General features: G+C 42.8%; 1 protein-coding gene across 2 annotated transcripts; it reads right to left on the bottom strand.

Moving 5' to 3' along the window:
• Nucleotides 1-2,026: 2,026 nt before the first annotated feature.
• On the bottom strand, nucleotides 2,027-18,693 carry NOS2 (nitric oxide synthase 2). Of its 2 annotated transcripts, XM_071575338.1 has the most exons (27): nucleotides 18,607-18,693; nucleotides 17,734-17,909; nucleotides 16,994-17,090; nucleotides 16,283-16,405; nucleotides 16,044-16,192; nucleotides 14,350-14,512; nucleotides 13,863-13,954; nucleotides 13,341-13,482; nucleotides 12,819-12,958; nucleotides 12,073-12,247; nucleotides 11,636-11,737; nucleotides 10,835-11,029; nucleotides 10,409-10,491; nucleotides 9,959-10,103; nucleotides 9,634-9,738; nucleotides 9,466-9,515; nucleotides 9,196-9,370; nucleotides 8,593-8,725; nucleotides 8,128-8,206; nucleotides 7,504-7,682; nucleotides 6,698-6,861; nucleotides 5,768-5,978; nucleotides 5,347-5,434; nucleotides 4,797-4,918; nucleotides 4,354-4,502; nucleotides 3,477-3,671; nucleotides 2,027-2,828 (listed from the first exon to the last, which is right to left on the bottom strand). In XM_071575338.1, the coding sequence occupies exons 2-27, from the start codon at nucleotides 17,838-17,840 to the stop codon at nucleotides 2,748-2,750; spliced, it is 3,444 nt and encodes a 1,147-aa protein (XP_071431439.1). In that variant the 5' UTR covers nucleotides 17,841-17,909; nucleotides 18,607-18,693; the 3' UTR covers nucleotides 2,027-2,747. The 2 variants fall into 2 exon arrangements, with proteins under 2 accessions (XP_071431439.1, XP_071431440.1); XM_071575339.1 differs by lacking the exons at nucleotides 16,994-17,090; nucleotides 17,734-17,909; nucleotides 18,607-18,693 and adding an exon at nucleotides 16,888-16,957.
• Between the last annotated feature and the right edge of the window lie 1,411 nt (nucleotides 18,694-20,104).

Raw genomic sequence — 20,104 nt, 5'->3', positions numbered from 1 at the left:
TCCCTGCACTCCTGGGTCCTGTCCACATGTTCCTTTCATTTTCCTAAAGTTAATAAATGTTATTAAAACAGAGTGAGAAGTACATACACCAATGTTACACTGCTCCCCACCCCTCAGGAACATGCCCCCTGCATTGTGGCATGGGGGGCAGCCAGCAGTGTCCCCACAGTGCCAGCCCAGTGCCACCCCTGCCAGCACAGGGACAGGGAACTGCCAGCCCAGCTGCCCCAGCTCTCCCCTGTATCTGGGGTTTTTACTAGCACCCAAAAGCAGGTACACAACCAGGCTGAGAACAAGGAGGTCTGTTGGCACCTCAGTGCTGGCACACAGCCTGTTCTGGATGCTGAATTCCCTTAAAGCAGTGTAAGTTTGGCTTAACTGTTCATGAAATTAGGCACTAATTGGTACAGAAAGTGTTAATCTGTAACTCCCAGTCTGGTCCCAACCCAGAGAGGTGCACAGTCACTCAGCAACTCAGCCCAGCCCAGTCCCTCTGCCCCTGCAGCTTTGCTCATGTGCTCAAATGTGCTTAAACCCTGCACTGGGCACTCCATAACCACAGAACAGGCTGTTTGATTGTTTCAGTACTTTAAAAGGTATATTTTGTATCTGGTTTCTTAAATTTCAGGGTTTTATCTTGCAGTAGAATAATTATCCACTGACCTTAATATCTGCCCTTTATCATCCCCATTTATTTCTGCAGAAAAAGCAATTACACTCAGCTTCAGATCCGTGCTGCCACCCACGTTAACCTACAGTTGGGATGGGTTTAAATAAATTCACAAAGAATTAAAATACATCTCTGCTTTTCTTCCTTCCTTTAACTGCCTCCTCCCCTCTCTGCAAGGGGGTAAGTTTTGCAATAGGGGAATGAAGATGAAAACATCCCCCAGTAAAACTTTCTTTAGAATATATAAATGTGAAGTTGTGCAGCTTCCAAGCAGACTTCAACATTTGGGCCTCTTGCTTTGACCTGTTTGAGGTCCAGAAAGGAACAGACGTTGTTCCTTCTCTGGCTGGCAGGTTCCAGTGGTGTCCCACACCTTCAGGATGGGTGTGACCTGTCTGGCCTCAGCCTGGGATAAACTGGGACTTTTTCTTTCCTGAGTTTCTGACCCTCCAAATGAAAGGGTACTATGTCCTGTAGTACACAAACAGTATTTATAAAGGGTCATGGTGATGCTTTGAAGTAAGAGATTTCTTGAAAAGACACCTGAGATACCTTGAGAGCAATCCTGGCAAGGAAATCCCCCTATTTAGTGACATGCATGGAAAATGGGCTGTGCAGTGACACTCCCCCTAAGCGGGCCCGGGGTGCATTTGCACTCTCCAGTTTGGAACTCATTCCCTCTGTTTTCTGCTTTTGCTGGACTCATGTGAATCCAGGACTCACAAACTGAGGTGCAGAACCACCTGATGTAACTCTTAGCCCAGCCCAGTCCCTCTGTGCCTTTGCTCATGTGCTCAGATGTGCTTAAACCCTGCACTGGGCACTCCACAAACACAGAGCACTGTCCATGTCCCCTCACCTGTGCTGTGTCTGGAATCCTGTGGCTAAGGCTGTCCTGAAGTGTGTGTGAAACACACTGTACACACATGGCACTGCTGACTTTTGAGGCTCAACTCTGCCTTCATCAGATTCCAGCTCCTGGAGAAAAGGGAGAAAAATCTCACCTTAGGCTTTTTTAGTATGATCAGATAGCCCTGGGAACTTTAGAGAGGGAAGTAGAAGCTCTTGACGGAAGTTCAAGACCAAGAAAGAGGCCAAGCCCAAACACAACAAGGGCAGTTTGCAAGCTGGTCTCACTCTCTGGTGCCAACTCACACTTCCCTGACCGTGGCAAAAATGCAAAACTGATCATAGGCAGATGTGTAACCCCTGGGGATGGGCCCTTTCCTCATGGAGAAGTGTTGGCTGGAGCCCAAAACCACCTTGCCAGAACCTGAGAGCTGACTCAGCTACCTCTGCCTGTTCAGGCTGAAGCCAAGAGCAAGAAGAGGTACATTGATCCACACCAGCTTGTTTGTCTCAGTATAAAGGCAGCTTTTATTACAAACAAATCAAGTAAACCAGAGTATAAGATTCAAATGTACAAAGTGCTTTGGAATTCTTGCAACCTTCATGCCACAGGCCATGTAACAACAACAACAACTCAGGTTCATGTACCTGAATCACACAAAGCCGCTTCAACACCACTACCTGCTCAACAGACACATCTGAGGCAGATGCAGCAAATGTTTCCACTTGGGGACCAGCACATTATTATCTCATTTGCAAATATTGCTCCAGATCCAGCAAGGCCTGTGGCCAGACAATTCCCAGTGACATGACCATCCATTCACTTGTTTTCAAGTGAAGATAATATGCAAGTAAACTAAACTGATATAAATAAGGTCACAAAGTACAGTACATTTCAAAGAAAGATTTCAGCTCTAGTAACTATAGTACAAAACTCTACATCTTCCTTTTATTTATAAAAATACCAGATTTATACTAGCATAGACAGTATTAAAAATAATTCATATTTTCACTATTAAGATAATCTATTAAAAGAGTTTCAGAATAAATAGCAACAAAAGTTAAATTTAGTACTTTTCTTAATTAAGGCTGAGGTTTAAGAGTCAAATCCTACAATCCTACATATGTGCAATATTGAACATGTATAAGAAAAAGGATTTGGCTCAATGTTTTTTGAAAGTAACCAGAAATGTGCAAGTATTGTCTAAAACAGAAGTGGATTTGTTCTTTAGCTGGTGGGTTGTAAAGCTCTTTTGACTTCATGTGGGAACACAGCTCCAAATATGTCTTCATGGTACCGCTTTTGGCTCTGCAAAAAAGAAGAAGGGACACCCAAGAGATGACTTAAGTGTTGCCAGCTCCTCCTTATCTATCAGTTCAGTAACTAAAACACTTCTGCATGTGTAGAACTGATTCTGTGACTGTAAACTCCAGTGAAAGGGACCTCTGAAACCAAGGCATGTGTGCTCCAGGATGAGTTCTGAAAACAAGAGGATCCTAAAAAACAGCAGCCCCAGGCACTGTGTTCTCAGTGATGGGCCCACTAAATTCCTGCCCTCACTCTCCTCTCTTCATAGAATATGCTGAGTTGGAAGGGACCCATCAGGATCATTGAGTCCAACTCCTGGCCCTGAGCAGGACACCCCAACAATCCCACCATACACCTGTTGGTACAATAAAATCTCCAACTCCTGATGTTTCTGACACACTCCAGAACCCTCATGGAGACACTGGGGAAGGGAGTGGGATGTCAGAGAGGAGCAGCATGAGCCACTCTCACACCCTGACCAAAGAGAAACTTTGCAGTCACAGTGGGGGGACTAAGGCTTTGTTCCTTGTGCATTTGTCTGCAAAGGAGCTCACGGCAGCTCAGTGGATCCTGAGTGTGGCTTTGCAGGCTCCTGTAACCCACCCTGGAACACTGCCTGCAGAGAATGCCCTGTGTGTCAGAGCATACCTTGAGCTGGAAGAAATACTCCTCTGCCTGCTGCTCACTGAGCTGCAGGGTCCTGGCGAGTGCCCCTCTGAGCGCACGCGCGACGTCCCTGGCCATGCGCACGTCCCCGCACACGTACACGTGGCCCTGCCCCTGGTGCAGCAGCTCACACACCTGGCTCTCCAGCTGCCTCTGAAGAATGTCCTGAACATAGACCTTAGAAACAGAAAAAGGATCATCAGACAAGGTTTCTTAAACGCTACTTCGGCTGTTGGCTCTTCCAAATTCAGCGTCTGTGCACCAAGGCTCTAAATGCCCCATCCATTCCAGGTCTGTGCTGCACCACAGCAGAGAAGAAAAATGTCTTCATCCTGCCTTTACACACCCCTGATCTGAAGCTGGGCCTGTCTTGATTAAACTAGAGTAGACTAAGACTCTTCTATATGCTAAGGTCTACTGACTTTCCAGGAGAGCTAAAAAGAGGACAGCTTGAGTGGTGTTTTGTCCAATCAAGGTTTCTTCTACATAAAATTAATTTCTTGGACACTGTGTCATTGAAAATGGGACAAATGATCAGATCCAACTAATTTCTGACTCACAGACTGATCAAAATTCTGCAAAATCTAAGGTTTCTGAGTATGTTCCAGTTTCTAGTTTCACAGGCTGTTTGCATTGGAAGAGCAGTGAGGGGTTATATTTCTGTAGCTCACTTGTGCTGGAGTGCACAGTGAGATTCCCCTTCATTTGATGGAGTGAGGCCTTTTGCCACCTGCTTAAAATACACTGAAGCAAAATGCTAAAATTTTTTAAAGAGCCTTGTTAAGCAGAGTTCAGATCTTAACCTGAGGGATGTTTCTGGAAGGAGCCAACTCTTAAAGAATGAAGGGATCAGCCTTACTTTGGCTTGGCCAGGCAGTCTGGAGTAAGCTGTGTAGACCTCCTTCAGGACTCCCTTCCTCTTCATCTCCTCAGTTTCTTCTTTGTAGATGTGATCCTGGTCTGGGTGCCGGCAGCCAAACAGCAATGTCATGTCACCTCCTTTGATCCCTGAAACCAACAGGGGAAAGTGATTGAGCACCTGGGGCAGTCACTGACACACAGGAATTACAGACACTCCCAGTCCCCAAACCCCTCAGGAACACCAGGATGGTGTCCAGTGGGATGGATTAGCTGTGCCAGTGCAGTGCCCAATCACCCTGGGGGTAACAAGTCTCTGCAGGGGTTCCTGGGCTGATGTTTGTGGGTGTCTCTGGCTGCAGAGACCTTGTCTGAAGGACAGGATGTCTTTGTTGTGCTGGGCCCCTCCACATGGCCCCTCAACGTGACAGTCACCAGAAGTACCTCTCTGCTCCAGGTCATAGAGACGCTGCAGCCAGAAACTCCTGAAGGGAGCAATCCCTGTTCCGGTGCCGATCAGAATGCAGGGCTTGGTTGGCTCCTCTGGGAGATGGAATTCATTGGCACTAAAATGTAAAAATATATTGATTAGGTGATTTGTTTCTGATGGATTCTCAGTGTCAGTGTCCTGCCTGACCCTGAGCAGCACAGTCTGAGTCCCCAGCTGGGGCTGAATGGGGTGTGGGTGGTCCTTGTTCCCTCAGCTCCCTGTGCTCTGCAGTGAATAAGGTGACAGTGGGGATTGGGTCATATGAACAGATTTATTTCAGAACTTTCTAATGATTTGTGATTTTATTCAACATAAGACATGGTAAAGGATCTCATCTCTGTAAGACAGGAAATCCCCTCTCTTCTCAGACCCAGCTATTCCAGCTTGCACTCACCAGCCACTTAAAAACATGCAACGTGAAAAACCCACTGAAGAAGCTGAACTAAGAACTGCTATTTTTTGTGGGGTTTAATTTTCTTTTTCCCCTGTCCTGCACTCACTCACCTGCGTATGAAGCACGGAACTGTTTCATCAAGAGAGATTGTGTTCAGCCATGTGCTGCAGACCCCGTGGTGCAAAGGCCCTTCTCCATCTAAGCAGAGCAAGGGAGAACATCTGTCAGCACTCAAAAGCTCTCTTTTTTAAAAAAGCAGTTTATACTTAAAAATATGGTTTTTAAATAAGTGTATGTCTAGTAACGATTTGTAAACCAAGGATTCACTGATGATTGTGCAGGATTTCAGCAAATCCTGGCCCAGTATGAACACCTGCTTTGCACTATTGCACTATTCTGCAAGTATCACAATACACACTTTTTGTTACATATATGCTTCATGCCAAATAGCAGTAAAGGGTTTTTTCTGAACCATAATGCAGCCTAAAATATAATTTAATTAAGAACTAAGTCCAAACAACTGTTCATTACCTCTTGTCCTGTAGTTTACAACTGCAACTGTCAGATGAATTTCTCTGGCTGTCATGTCACAGGAGGAGCTGACAGAATAGTACCTGGGCTTCAGAAATGGCAGCTGAGTCAGCAAGAAGGCTGTGGAGACCTCAGCAGAGGGAAACTCCTGTAGGACCTCCAGGATGTTTGGGCTGTTGTAAAACTTCCATTTGTTGTATTCTTCTGTGCTCTAAAAGCCAAGGGGCATCATCAGAATGTTACCAGGTCATGCTGAGTTCAGGAGAGCAGGGATATTTGAAACATCACTTATAAATAAGATTCCTGCTTCACATTCAATTAAATATCCAGGCAAATCAACAGAGAGTTCTCAAAACTTTGCCAAGACCAATACTGGGGCTTCCTAAGAAATTGTTTAATTTTTGAAAACAGAAGTACAGAATCCCCACCACAATGTTCTCAAACACCAGGTGAGGATGCAGAAACTGAAGCAGAATCTGTTTCTCAGCTCCGTTATGGGACAAACACAAAACTGTGCACACCCAGGTCCTGATCCCTACTGAGCTTTGCAGAGCCCAGAGGGAGGAGCCAGCACTTGTCACACCTATGAGTCTTTGGGTGCTTAAAACCACATCCCTCTTACTCTCACAGTACCAAATTCTCTGACACAAATATCTACCACCAAGAGGCGAGAGCCAGGCAGGCAGTTACCCACCCAGAACCACACAGGAAACACCAGATCTGAAGCCTCCCGATTCCCACGCCCAAGCTGAGCCTCCAGACAACCCTTTCTCTCACTATGGTTGGCTTTCCAAGAACACAGAATATGTAACAGAGGCATAAAAATCCAGCACTGTCACTACAAATTTTTAAGCTTCTGATACACAGTCAAAGGGCATCAGAGGGCCTGGCATAAAATACTGCAAACAAAGCTCCAGCCCCAAGGCTTACCTGACACAACACGTCCAGCCTCTGTTTGTCTCCTTCTGCTGTCACCAGCTGGGAGAGGTTTTTTAGCAGTTGTTGGGACGGTGGAGTAGTGATATCAAGCAAGTATGTCAAAGCCTCAGGGAGTGTGCAGGCTGGAATCTTTTTGTCACTGGTCCAGTAGCCACCTGGAAATGAGAGAAATAAAAGGCCACTTGCCAACACCGGTGGTATTTGGCAGCTGTAGAACTTTGCAAAACTCAGTGTCCTTCAAAATATGTCTCCAGGGAGGGTGCAGCAGGTCTAGACTGCAGGGCCCTTCTGAAACAGGTTAATGTGAGGTTTCACACTTTTTTTAAGGGGAGGATCTGACACAGAGAACTTCGTGACAAGAAAAGACCACTTGGAAACTGCAAGTCCTTAATTTGAGGAAACAATCTTTCTGTGTGCCAGAATCCCAGGATTGAGCAGATTGATCCTACTAAGATAGAAAAAATGGTCAGGACATGCAAGTCCATTTTAGGACTCTGATATGCAGCAACCATAAGCAAACTGTTGATTAATTTAATTGCAGGCAATGGCCAATTCAGCAACTGAATTACAAACAGTGTCACCTCGGATACCTCTGCAAAACCCGGTGAAGTCACCACAGACTAGCAGAGTGTGCAAAATCAGAATCAAGAATTATAAGAATAACTAAAAAGCAGCAACAAAATCCTATTGAAACTTAAGAAAAGGACCACAGAATCAAATTCTGTCAATAAAAATTCTTAGGTATTTTAAAGAAATATATCAAATGTCCTGTTATTTTGTTCAAAGAGCCAACTTACCATCAGTGCAGGTTTCAAGCCTGATAGTCTGATCAGCTGGAGGGGCATCCTTGACACGTGCAATGATACCATGGACTAACTCTGGCTGGTTGCCTGGGAAAATCCCAATGTGTTCTCCAGGCAGGTAGTGCACTTCCTGATTAGTCTCACAGCAAAGTTTAACCAGAATGGTAACACGACTGGATAGAGAAGAAAAAGAGATGAGACAGATCTCGGTTACATTGACAGGATTTCCCTTGAATTGTGCAGAGAAGGAGTAAATCTGCAGAGGCAGTTGGCAGGGGCTCCCTTGTGTTCATTCCCAAATACCAGACCAGCTTAGGACTTCATGAAGACTTAAACAAATCAGAGCCCAGATATGTGAAGTACTTGTATCTAAGCAAATCAGGTGCTGAACTGCTGCCTGATCTGTCCAGTACAGAATAAACATGCCTGAAATCAGCCAGTGGAAGTCCAGCCCCACTACAGACTGCACAGCTCATATGCTTCTACTAAGGACAGTACAAAATTCCTATATATTTCTTAATAACAAAGGAAGATGTTTAGAACCAGTCATTTTAGACATTTAAGATTTTAGTAAAATGTAATATTGCAATATTCAAAAGAATGAGGCACCATACATACCTGGACTTTGAACTTTGAAGATTCTGCCTGAATTTCAGCTTCATGGGAATTACATCCTTGGCATGAATGCTTGCAAGAGCTGGTGAGAGAAGAGGACATGACTCTTGGTAACTCTGTGATCAGGTTTGTTTAAACTGTCTTCAAACAATATAAGAGAAGAACCAAACCTTGCTCGCCCTAGAATGTGACTGACAATCAGTCAGCTGTGTGTGCTCTAGTCCCTGACTAAAAGCAGTTCATCTCAGCTTTTGTTCCTCTGAGGATGTCTAAATGTGTGTAAGTTCCAGTTTTATTGTACTGGAAAAGATAATTTAATGTAAACCACTGTTGTTTTTTCTCTGATCATTGTACCTCATTATATGCATTCTACTATCTAGCAGAGCCAAGAACATTTCTGAAAAACCTTCACAGTTCAGTCCCATCTGAGGCAGCAAAGACAGAGAGAGGGGAAGGTGGGAGCAATACCTTTGGCCAGGTCCATGGGCTGGGAGTCATACACTGTCCTGTAATTGGTAGGATCCCAGCGTTCCTCAGAGGTGTAGATTGCAGGCAACTGAATACTGTGCCTCCCACGGATGTTAAAAATGTCACAGGCAGTCTAGAAAAAAAAACACAAAAAATGAGGCTATTCACAGTGAAAAAATTAATTCTTAGCACTGTCCTATCCTAATGAGGAGCTATCAGATTCCCAGATTGCTATTTCTCTTCTGCTTTAGTTCAGTGATTTACAGGGGTCCACTGAGTTCAGTAACACTCCACTTCTATACAGTTAAAACATGTTCTACTGCAAAAAATTCTGATATTTGATGTTACTACCCCTGTTCATACTGACCATTCCATTACCCAACAGGGTTCATGCAACTATATGTGAATATTTAAAAATAACAGAAAAGGGTCTCAGTTCCCTCTCTAACTTAGGCAAGTAGTAGAGAAAAAGGGAATTCCAAATTCAGATATAAATCCAGATGTTTGTTTTCTTTCGTTTTCCCTCATTTTTCTGGGACATTAGTGAATACTGATCTAAAAGGAATGAATGAACTAAAATATGAGCTGTATTTCCATATTCACCTTGAAAGCACTGACTGCCCAGGTGCGAAAGGCTTCTTCTTGCCCGTGGAGTTCATCCCCTTCACCGACTGGAGTGAGCTGGGAAGCCCCAAGCTGGGCCAGTTTTTGGTCAATGGTATGAGCAAAGGCACAGAACTCTGGATACATGCTGGACCCCAAACCAAACACAGCGTACCTGCAGATGGAAATAAAAATAGGTTTCCTCTGTTGAGCTACATGAAAAGCAAAAGGACTCAATCACGTGCAAACCAAACAACGAAGTATTTTTACCTAATTTTCTTTCTCAGCAGTTTCAGTGTGAGCAAGGAGTTCTTCAAGGTCTGCATAAAAATTCACAAAATACTTGATGTTATCAAAATTCATTAGACAAATGAAAGGGCTGTCTTTGTTCTCAGTCTGTGAGCTCAGTTTCATACATACTTCTGAGGGGAACATTACCTTTCCGTTACCTGGAGAATCTCCATTTCCAAAAGTGCTTGTAACCACTAAAAGAAGTGTTTCTTTTTCCAGGTCACAAATATTGTACTCATCCATGCACAGAATCTGGAAGGAATAAAGCTCATGAGACATTTCTAGCAGACATAAGAACTAGCCTGAGATACCTCTGGTGTCAGATCACCACTGACCAAACTGACAAGGCATTATGCTAAGTGAATACAAAATCAAACTTCTAGGCCAACTTATATTTAATGAACATCCAAAACCAGGTTTGGAGAAGCCAAACTTCCTCCTCCATGCAGTGTAGATGATTTACACTCCCTACCTTGGTGTTGAAGGCACAGTTGAACAGGCTGCACAGGGTGTTGGCCAGTGTTTCTGACTTCCCTGTCTCTGTTGCAAAGATTACAGTGACCTTGGCCCTGGTGGCCATTGCTTGTCGCATGAGTGAAGATGCAAACAGTACAGCCCTGGGGAAAAATAACCATATATAATTTATAATATAGCTACTTTATTCAGATTGATTCACAAGCAACAGGAAACACTGAGCCTGAGAATGGCTTTTCCTTGGAAGATGGTTCAGAAGCAGCACCCTCTAGATAGCCCTGAACAAGAACCTTAGATATGAATGTTACCTCAGGTAAGAGTATAATTCAAACAACTCAAGTGGTCCCTACTGTAATAGTGTTTTTTTGTTTTTAAAGTAGAACAGAAGCATCACCACAAGAATAGAATAGCTGGACAAAGCATGAAGAGTTTTATTTCAACAACTTACTTTGCCAAGATGCTAAACTTTATTTCTTTTTTCTTTGGCCTCCGGGTCTCATCATGCCACACATGTGTTTTCCATGCATCCACCTTAAAAAAAAAGTTAAGCTTCATGTAAGAAATGTAAAATAGTAAACACACAATTTTTATATCTTTAAAGGGCCAGATCAAATAGAATCTGCATATGCAATCCACTGAGTATAAATATAGGATTGGCCTCTGTAGCATTAAACTGCATTTTAATTAAAGCCAGAGAATTCCACAGAACTAACATGACCTTTCACATCCAGTAGCTCTTGTCTGCTATTTCTGAATCTCCCCAGTGAACTTCAATTAATCAGGGCTTGTCACCCAGACTCCTTCAGGTCCCAGACTGCATTTGCACTGCTGAGGTTGTCTGCTAGATTTGGCTTCTATTTTTGATGATGTGTACCTGGTAGTAATAGAAGGGAGTGAGGACATAGTTCAACATCTCCTGGTGGAACACGGGGGTTATGCTGCCCGATATGGGCGGCACAATCCACACCCAGTCGGCGGGGCAGCCGCCCCTCGCGCGGTACTCGCTCTGCATGTACTTCATGAAGGACTCGGAGGCCGAGTGGTGATCCATGATAGTCACATTTTGTTTCTAGAATAATTGCCAAACAGAAAAGCATGCATTAAAAAGCCTATTCTGCTTTTCTGCCTGATGTGTTTAAAGTAATCCTCTTGCTTTGGTTAATATTTAAAGGACTTTACTCAGTACTGGGACATAAACACTATCAGCAACTCCTGTACAGATACAGATTGAGGCGCGGGCCTTTGATTATGGACTCTTAGATCTTTCCTCTAATATCAGCATTTTACCTCTCCAGCACTGGGAGTGCACGCTGTAAAGCCTCTGATCCACTTTTACCCACTTTTCATATTGTCATGATATGTTAAATAAACTAATTGAAAATAAAACATATTAATCCAAAAGCTTTACATAGGTTTCAACACAGAGATAAGGGTGTTAAAAGGATGAAAAATTTTGCCCTTAAATGTTCTTTTCTCTCCCTTCTGCCTTCACCTGAGAGGAAATATGGATTCCTTTGCCTTCCCAGGTGTAAAATGAAGAATAACCCTATTGGAATCACATTGTAATCTTCATTGAGCATGGGGCCATTGGCACTACATTCATATAAAGCTGTTGCAAGTGAGAGGACAATGGGACACTCAGTGTTCAGTGTCTCTCCCACACTTGTTGACTGACCTGGAAGCTGTGAAGCACAGCCACATTGATCTCCACAACAGCTCGGTCCTTCCATAATGACGACAGTTTGTTTGTTTCCAGTCCCATTCTCTTCCCTACCTCCTACGTGTGAAAAAGAGAGAGAAAAGGGAAAAGCAAATTTACTACATGGAACTCAGACCCTATGATTTCCTCACCCCATCACCTTAATATGCAGGAAAAAATAGTGCAGAAGGGGGAAGAGTCTCATGCTGGGAAAGTGATGTCAGCAGAAGCACCTGAGATTAAAGGTAAACTTGGATTTTGGAGTTCTGGTTCTTGAGGTTACTCCACATTTGTAAAGCAGGGAGTGGTTCTCTCCCATCCCTGCAAACACTGATAGTGTCCCTTTTTCAAAATTGTTCCCCCACCAAGTTCATTCCCTCTGCAGACCAACCCATTCCCCTTGAGCAGGTTACCTTCAGGATGTTGTACCGCTGAACATCACAGAAGTCTCGCACTCCTATCTCTGTCCCCATGTACCAGCCATTGAAAGGACACGCCGTGAACTCCAGGCCTCCCACCTCCAGGAGCATGTTGGCCACAGCAGGGAGTGCATACCACCTCAGATCCAGATCCTTAAACCATTCATACCTGTCAAACATGCAGTTTGCTGTATTTTTGCAGGTAGTCTTTTCCTCCTTAAGGCAATAACCAGAAAAGCCCAGGAAGACAAAAAGTGCCAATTCTAGGAGGAATGACCCGTGGAGCAGTGTCTGTGGAAGCTCACAGCAGTTTTCAGTGCAGTAACTGAGAATTGTCTTCTACAGAAACTGCAGAACCATATTACAGAGTTCTGCAATCTGCAGGCCAGTCCCCAGGCAAACAAGAATTCAAAAACGAGAGAAAGGCAATAAACACTTTGCAACAAGTGAAGCTGTATCTTATATGTGTATTACACTGGCATAAGAAAGGATGATGTTTAAAATTCTGAACATGATTGAAGTGCAGATTGGGGGAAAAAAGACTCACAACAAAACTGCTATTGGCTTCCTTAATTTAAATCCTATTTCATTGTTCTAACAGGCATTTTATCTTTCAGGACAATTTACCATCATTTCATCCTGACAAAGAACTCATAAAATGACTGCCACAGGCGCAGCCCAATAACCTGCCAAGGTGAGGCAGAGGCAAAAATGCAATTATCTAAATCTTGGATGCTTACTTTGGATGCTCCATGGGCACTTCAAGGACAATTTCTGGAGGTAATTCAAATATTTCTGGGTCTTGGCCGTTTGCTTGGAGAACAAGTGGAAGTACATCAAAGCGTCCATATTTCGGCTTCCACCCAAGCTCCACACACAACTGTAAATACAGAAAGTATATTTCGTGTTTTTTTCAGGTTTCTCCCTCCAGATTTGAAGACAGGAGAATTGTAACCCTCTAAAACCTGCTGAGGTAAATTGTATATGATAAATGTTACCCTTCCTATTAAAATAATGTTGAAACACTTTGTTAGAAGTACTGGTTGTATCCCTGCTCATGTGCCCTGACAGGGCAGTATTAGCAAACCCTGTTCTGAGATGGTGGGCAATACTTTTACATCAGGACTGTAAGAAATTATTGCTCCAGCCTGTGCCTGAAACCTGTGGAGCAGAACATCCTACTCACTCCTCATCTCCCTACCACAAAACCCCAGGGAGATGGTTCAGCCAAGCTGGGAAGCAGCTGGGTGTTGGAAGTGTACCTGTGTGAACTCCACACTAGCAGGGTCTCCCAGGACAGAGCCATCCGGCCTTTGGTACCCAGCATAGCGGATCAGCTGGCTGTTCCACACACGGAAATCGTGCTTCCCATCAGTCCTCTGCGGGAACAACGTGATGGCTGATCTGCAGAGACACCATCACACCCCCTTACACCACAGCAGCACATCAAACACATTCCCGTTTATAAGACATATATTGTTACCAACAGAAAATATATTTCTAAAATAAGCATTGGTACAAATAAAATCATTCATCCTCTCTACCTCCCGCTCCCCTCCCCCCCGAATCTTCAAATCATCTCTTTTCTCCAGGAATTATAAAAGATTTTTCAGCCTCAGGTAAAAATTTCAAAATGGGTGATGGGTCACAGAAGAGGAACATATAAATACCAAGAGAATTAACAGCAGAGACAAGTAGTCAAAGTATTTAGATAAACCACCTCAGGTATTTTTGATGGCAGATTTGGATGTGATTTTTGTTGTTTAAAATTAAAAGAGACCTACCTTATATTCCCATTGTTTGTGGCATACTGAATATGATGACAGATATGCTCAAACATTTCTTTTGCTGTTTTACAGTCTCGTGCATCAAACACCTGAATGTTTCCAACAGAAATGTAAAGAAGAAAACTTATTTTGAAACAGTAGAGAAAGTTTGTTATTTTTCCAATGCACTTAAGGAAAGGAAAGACTGTAACTCCACTAGGAAAGGTTCATTTTTGTAGTCTTTACATGCACCATTTTCACACATAACAACCCTCCAAGGACCAAAACATGCACCTGGTTTCATGACATGCCTGGTTCCTACATGTGCACTCCTAGACATTTTCATTCAGCCATGAAGCAGAGAACTACAAAATACGATCTTATGATATGAACAGGAGGAAGTCCTCCTCAGTTGGAGCAATGGCATGTTCTGCCAAAGTAAAGGACATTCTTCTGACTACCAGCAGAGACTCTTTGGCCCATAACCTCTAGATCCACAGCTTACCTGTAGGTTGGACCACTGAATTCTCCCAATACACCTGGGTGCATTCCTCCAGGCCTGTTTGGCAGCAAAGGTCAGCTCATCCTTTGTCAGATGGTAGGTTCCTGTAGTTTCTATCTCCTTGGTCACTGTTTCCAGTCTGCTTGGGTATTCTTTCATTTTTGACCTTTTGAACAGCAAACAGCCATGGAAAGAAACAATGAGAATTTCATGACTTGGGGCTGACTCAAAGTGTAGACATTCTCTTTATGTTTATAATCAAGAATATCACAGACATTGCTGAAGCCATAAAGTTTCTGAGCATCCTTCTGCATGAGAAGACTTCACTGACAGCACTTTTGTTACCTGCCTGAATGCAGGGGAGTGAATTTCCATTCCACATTAGCACAACTAATATTTGTGCAGGCTGAGATATGAAAAGTTTGGATAAACACTGAGAAACCTGTTCCTATTATAAATCTACACTCACTGCATGTAGACATAAATGACTGTACTCTTCATGAAAACCTCCACTGCTTCATGAAGGCAGCAATTTCACTGTCCCCCAGCTCCCTACACTGCACCCCATTTCTGTCCCCAAAGTTCTCTCAAAATTCTATTATTGTCACAGGTACACAGCTCTTCGGAGCAAAGTAAGTAGGATTTTCATTCCCAAAAGGAAGTGCTGAGCAATTCCTTTGTCAGGGAAACCAACTCTAAAATCCTGTAGTTTGATAACAGAGAGTGAAGCCAAAACATTAGAAAACATCTATCACAGCACAGACAAAAATTGTTTTGTTGGCTTACAGAGAGAATGAAAATAGACTGCACTGTCTGAGAGTTTTCACATTTTCAGCAAGATGAAAGATCAAGGGCAAGCATGTAAGATAGTGTAAATCAATGTGATCAAACAGCCATGAGCAGACACAGAGATGTGGCAAATACAGCCTGTGTGTAAGACAGGGACTTTCAGAAAGATTCAAAGGGAAGAAAGCTTTGTAGTAGAGTTCAAATGTCTAAAGAAGTGGACATCATTTGGCTGAGTCCCCTTGAAAGTTTGATAACATTTTCTAATGGGATGAGCAAACACTGAATTGTAGCTTGAAAGCTCATCAGGTGAAATGTCACTGCAAACTCTTGGACCTCAACCAGCTGTTGCACTATTTCCTGCAACAAGATGCCTCTGCACTATGGCCATTTCTGTGAGAACACAAACCTCTTGAGCACCCTCTTGGCATGCTCAGTGAGCTTATGCTGATAGCACAGAGCAAGGCTGAGAAGCAAGACTGGCCTTCCAATATTTGGCTAAAGCCTTGAGAGGAACACAGAGAAGAGATACTCAGAACAGCACAAACAAAACACATTATCCACATTATTCATGTCTGAGACTGATCTGAGCAGAACTAATCCCAGTCAATGCCAAGAAAACTCTGTAAGAGTCCTCAGTGTACAGGGATGTAGCACACTCCAAAGGGATGGGGCTGAGGAAGGCATGGTGCAGAGTTCATTCCTGTGTTCCCAAGACCTTGGATTGGCAGATAGAGCATATGAAGTGCAGGGGTAGTTCTATTTAGCTTTTCTAACAGTAATTTTTGAATGCATGTTATATAACAGCATAGTTACCAGGGTCTAGGAAGAAACCAACCCTCCTCGAGTCACAGACACACAGGTAGAGAGAGGACTTTTTAATATCAAAAATAAAGGTAAAGTTGGCTTACTCTTTAAATGAACTGTAGTACTGCTTGAGAAAGTCTATTGCCTGAGGTAACAGATTTGCCAGTGGAACTGGCCCATCTCTGGTACCTCTCACCTGGCCCTTTGGGTTCATGAGTGACCCTTGGCAGGCTTTGGTCCGGCAGTTGAGAACCTGGAAAACAATAAAATGTCAAAAAACAATGTTGCACTCTGTATCTCTTCAAAGTTCTGAAAAATCTCTGTTCAGATTTTCATATTTCACCTCCTTTGCTGTCAGGTGTAGTGTGTCAAGAAAGCTGGATCCATTTTCCAAGTTTCTTATTCTTACATGTCTCGGACATTCTGATGTTTGGTTTGAAATTTTGATACCATTTTGAGGGAGGTTCTGGACAGAGAAAAGATAAAAATGCATACTGTTTTCAGACCAATTAAATAGCTTTAAGTTTTATCTTAAAAGTTTATTTGACCATTAAAAGGCTACAGGTAAATTCAAGAGACTAAATATAAATGTGATCTGCTCCAAAGTATTTATTTGACTACTAAACTATTGAGCTAATCAACAGTTTGACATGGAATGGGGGCCAAAAAGTAATTTTGTACTAATCAAACAGTATCTGCCACTGCAAACACCTTTATAATTTCAGTAAGGCCTTGCCTCTGAACATAATAGTCATAACCTCAGGAAATCAGTGAACCACACAATTTTAGAGACAGAACAGGTTTGTTACTAAAGGCTTAATTTGCAAAGGTGAATAAAGGAATTAGGCATCCCAGTCCCCATGGGGTCACCTCTTCCCTTATGTCTTGCCAAGGCTCCCTTTTGGTCAGAAAAGAACTTTCACCCAAAGATCTCCCAGCAGTCCTAACCTCCTGCAACTCCAATCAGTCCTCACAGGAGAACTCTGAGCAGTTTTGAGCAGCAAGGACCACTCATGTGAACTGTTATTATCAAACAAGGATGGTGGGAACACACCTCCCCTTCCTCCCTGGCCTTTGCTGAAGTCACAGTTGACGGCACCTCGATCTGCTTCTTGCTCCGATCACAGGATTTGGCACCATCCTTTTGTAAGCTTTAAAAGGGAGAAAGAAAAATTAATGTAAGGTAACATGCTTAGTTTGTTAGTTTTGCCCTCAGCATCAGCAGGGACATGCTCAGCAATGTTTCTGAAAGTTGTATTGAGTCCATAAGCCAAGCAGGGATGGAAGGAGTGGACTAAGAGTGAATAAGAGCCACAGTATCACCCTGCCCAGAGCACTGCGTGGGAACAAAACCAACAGATATGAAAACTGAAGTAACAGCCTGAAGGCTGAGAAATTTAAGATGCATGTCCAACTTATTTTATACAGTGTCTTGTATAACTTGCATCACAGAAATACTTTACCAACTTACAGCAGAATTAATCACTGTGCTATTTTTATGGCACACAAATGCCTCCTGACAATACATGAAACCATTATAACACACCAAATAAATTTAGAACTATGAAAGAGAAAGCAAGATTATTTATATCCTGAATGACTGTATAACTTACACAAGAGTTTAACATTCATTACCAAGTAACACAACCCAGGGACCCCCAGGGACAATGTTCTTTTGTTAATATTAATGTTTCGGAAACACATTACAGGTTTCTCCAGAACCCAAACCACTTAATATCTTCCATTTTCAAATGAAAGATAAACTGTGAAACCATTAAAAGACAAGGCTCTTACCCACGGATCTTCCTACTTTTCTCCACGTTGTTATTGATATCCTTCTCTCCAGAGGACTGGCTCTTGGCAGCATGAGATTTGAACACAAACTGCCAGGGGCACAGCATTTTGTATGCTTTACTTGTGGTTTTAGTTCACAGTGCTGAAACCTTGTTTTCTGTGTTGTGGGAACAGTTCTGAGGACAGAGAAAACCCAACAAGGTCAGTTTTTACCCAAGAGGGTAACTCCCTTTAACATCACTTAGAAACTCAGCAGACTAACTGATCTGATGTAACTGACACCCTGTTTTTAAAATGAAAATTGCTTGACACTCAGAGTAGGGACACTAAAACTATTAGTGCTTTGTCAGTGTAATGCTGCAGCCATTTATCAATCTCAAACACCACCAAGAGAATTTCAAATGTCCCCCATTCATGTAAAGCAGCAAATATTGGTGCCTGAGCAGACCACAAGATTAGAAAAGAGATGTGAAATGTTGCTGTGTTATTCACACATCACACAGTAACAACAGAGGGAAAAGAGAGAAAATGAAAGAAAGAGAGAAAACGAATGAACAAAAGAGAGAAAGAAAGAAAGAAAGAAAGAAAGAAAGAAAGAAAGAAAGAAAGAAAGAAAGAAAGAAAGAAAGAAAGAAAGAAAGAAAGAAAGAAAGAAAGAAAGAAAGAAAGAAAGAAAGAAAGAACAATACACAAGGAGAAAAAGAAAGAAAATGAAGGAAAAGAGGAAAAAGAAAAATATAAAAAAAAAAGAAAAAAGAAGAAAGAGAACAGACTCACATTTCCCTTCACTGTCCTCAGAGCAAGAACCTGCTTTGTGTTCTGCACCACGGGGTTCTGTGGACATTGACAGTGTTACCTGTTACATGCACAAACCTTTATATCAGCAGAAAGGGGGGACAAAGTTTTCAGAGCAGCTGAACAGCTTGGAATAGAGCAGGAGATTGAGTCCAACACTTCGTTACTAATATAGAAAGACACAAAGATACAGTTTGTCATAAAATTACTTTACCTGTGAGCTGCAGTAAATGAATGACAGAATGAACACCTGGCCACAGTGATTCTTACCGTGCTCTGTGAGGAGTTCCCAACCCTGCCAGGAGAGGCTCTTCTCTATCAAAGTTTCTTGACTTTAGACTCTCAGGCTCTGTATCCCTTCTGGGAGGCAAAAGCATTTTATACTCCAGGACCATGTATGCAAAACAGCTGAGTAAGGCTGGACATGGAGAGTAAAAAAAAGGGGATTCCCAAAATGTCCTGGTCATTGTATGTCTTGGAGACTGGAGGGCGTGTGGCTACTGTGCTGAAAGCATTACATAACCTGGGAGAGGGAGGGAGGGCAGACACCAGTGTCTGATGCTGTGAGCATCCCCTCCTTCCCCTACTTGCTGCAGCCTTGATTCCTGCCCAAGCTCCATGAGAAGGGCAGGATATCACTGAACAGCGTTTGCAACCTTGCACAAGGGTTAAAATTAAAAAAATAAATCCCAAAAGGCTTCTTATAGTTTAGCATTGTGTGGCCAGTCTCCATGGCTGTACAGTACCTGCAGTATCCACCTGTAAAAACAGAGTGGGCAACTTCTAGAGAAATTTTAGAGCCACAGAGCTTTACCATGTGGGCCAGGAAATCATTTAATCAGATGATTATAACTAAGGACAAGTATTTATGTTTTACATAAATATATGTTTTCTTTACTTTTGATCAGGTTTTAAAGGATCTTTCTCAACAGAGTATTTGTAGAATTCCTTGCCCTCCAGAGCTCCCTGTTCTGCCTGTTGCTGCCTGTGAGCTTTGTTCCTTGGTGCTTTTACAAAGTACTAGGAATACTGGAAGGAAACTGCACTTGTGAAATATAAACTCTTCCCACCGTGCTGGATGCAGGGATACGAGCAGGACAGCTGGACAGGATTGCTGAGCTGATTTTCAATGCTAGATAACATGTACATATCACAAAGTCAGACTTCTCCCTGCAGTCTGGAAGACACAAGCCCTGCAGAACCACAGCTGGCAGCAGCACCAAGTACTGCCAGGCACCTGCAGCCCACAAGAGCAGTGCCAGACCAGGGCACCAACAAGGATTTTGACCTGCTTTATTTGTTTCTTGGTATTATGTCTGACTATTCTAAGGAATCTGTTTACAAATTAAAGATGATTAATATATGTGCTGACTAATATGAGGTCAAATGTGGCACTGTGATAATCAGAGAAAGATTTACAGGTGCCGATCAAAGATCTACAAAAATGGGTCATAAGGCAGACAGGGAAATAAGGAAATGTACATTCGTTTTTTTCATCTGTCACACTTTTACAGGACAAGCTTGGGCAAGGTGTTTTCTTCTCCCTGTGTCTAGTTTTTCTATTTGAAAATGAATA

This window comes from Pithys albifrons, chromosome 21, assembly GCF_047495875.1.
Source record: "Pithys albifrons albifrons isolate INPA30051 chromosome 21, PitAlb_v1, whole genome shotgun sequence".
Classification (NCBI taxonomy): domain Eukaryota; kingdom Metazoa; phylum Chordata; class Aves; order Passeriformes; family Thamnophilidae; genus Pithys; species Pithys albifrons.
This window is presented reverse-complemented; position numbering and strand designations above follow the sequence as displayed.

Coding starts and splice junctions, on each gene's coding strand:
- NOS2 (XM_071575338.1), bottom strand. CDS start 17,840: ATGCTGTGCCCCTGGCAGTTTGTGTTCAAATCTCATGCTGCCAAGAGC. Junction 13,955..14,349: donor TTCAGTGGTCCAACCTACAG/GTAAGCTGTGGA, acceptor GGAAACATTCAG/GTGTTTGATGCACGAGACTG. Junction 13,483..13,862: donor ACAAACAATGGGAATATAAG/GTAGGTCTCTTT, acceptor GTGTCTCTGCAG/ATCAGCCATCACGTTGTTCC.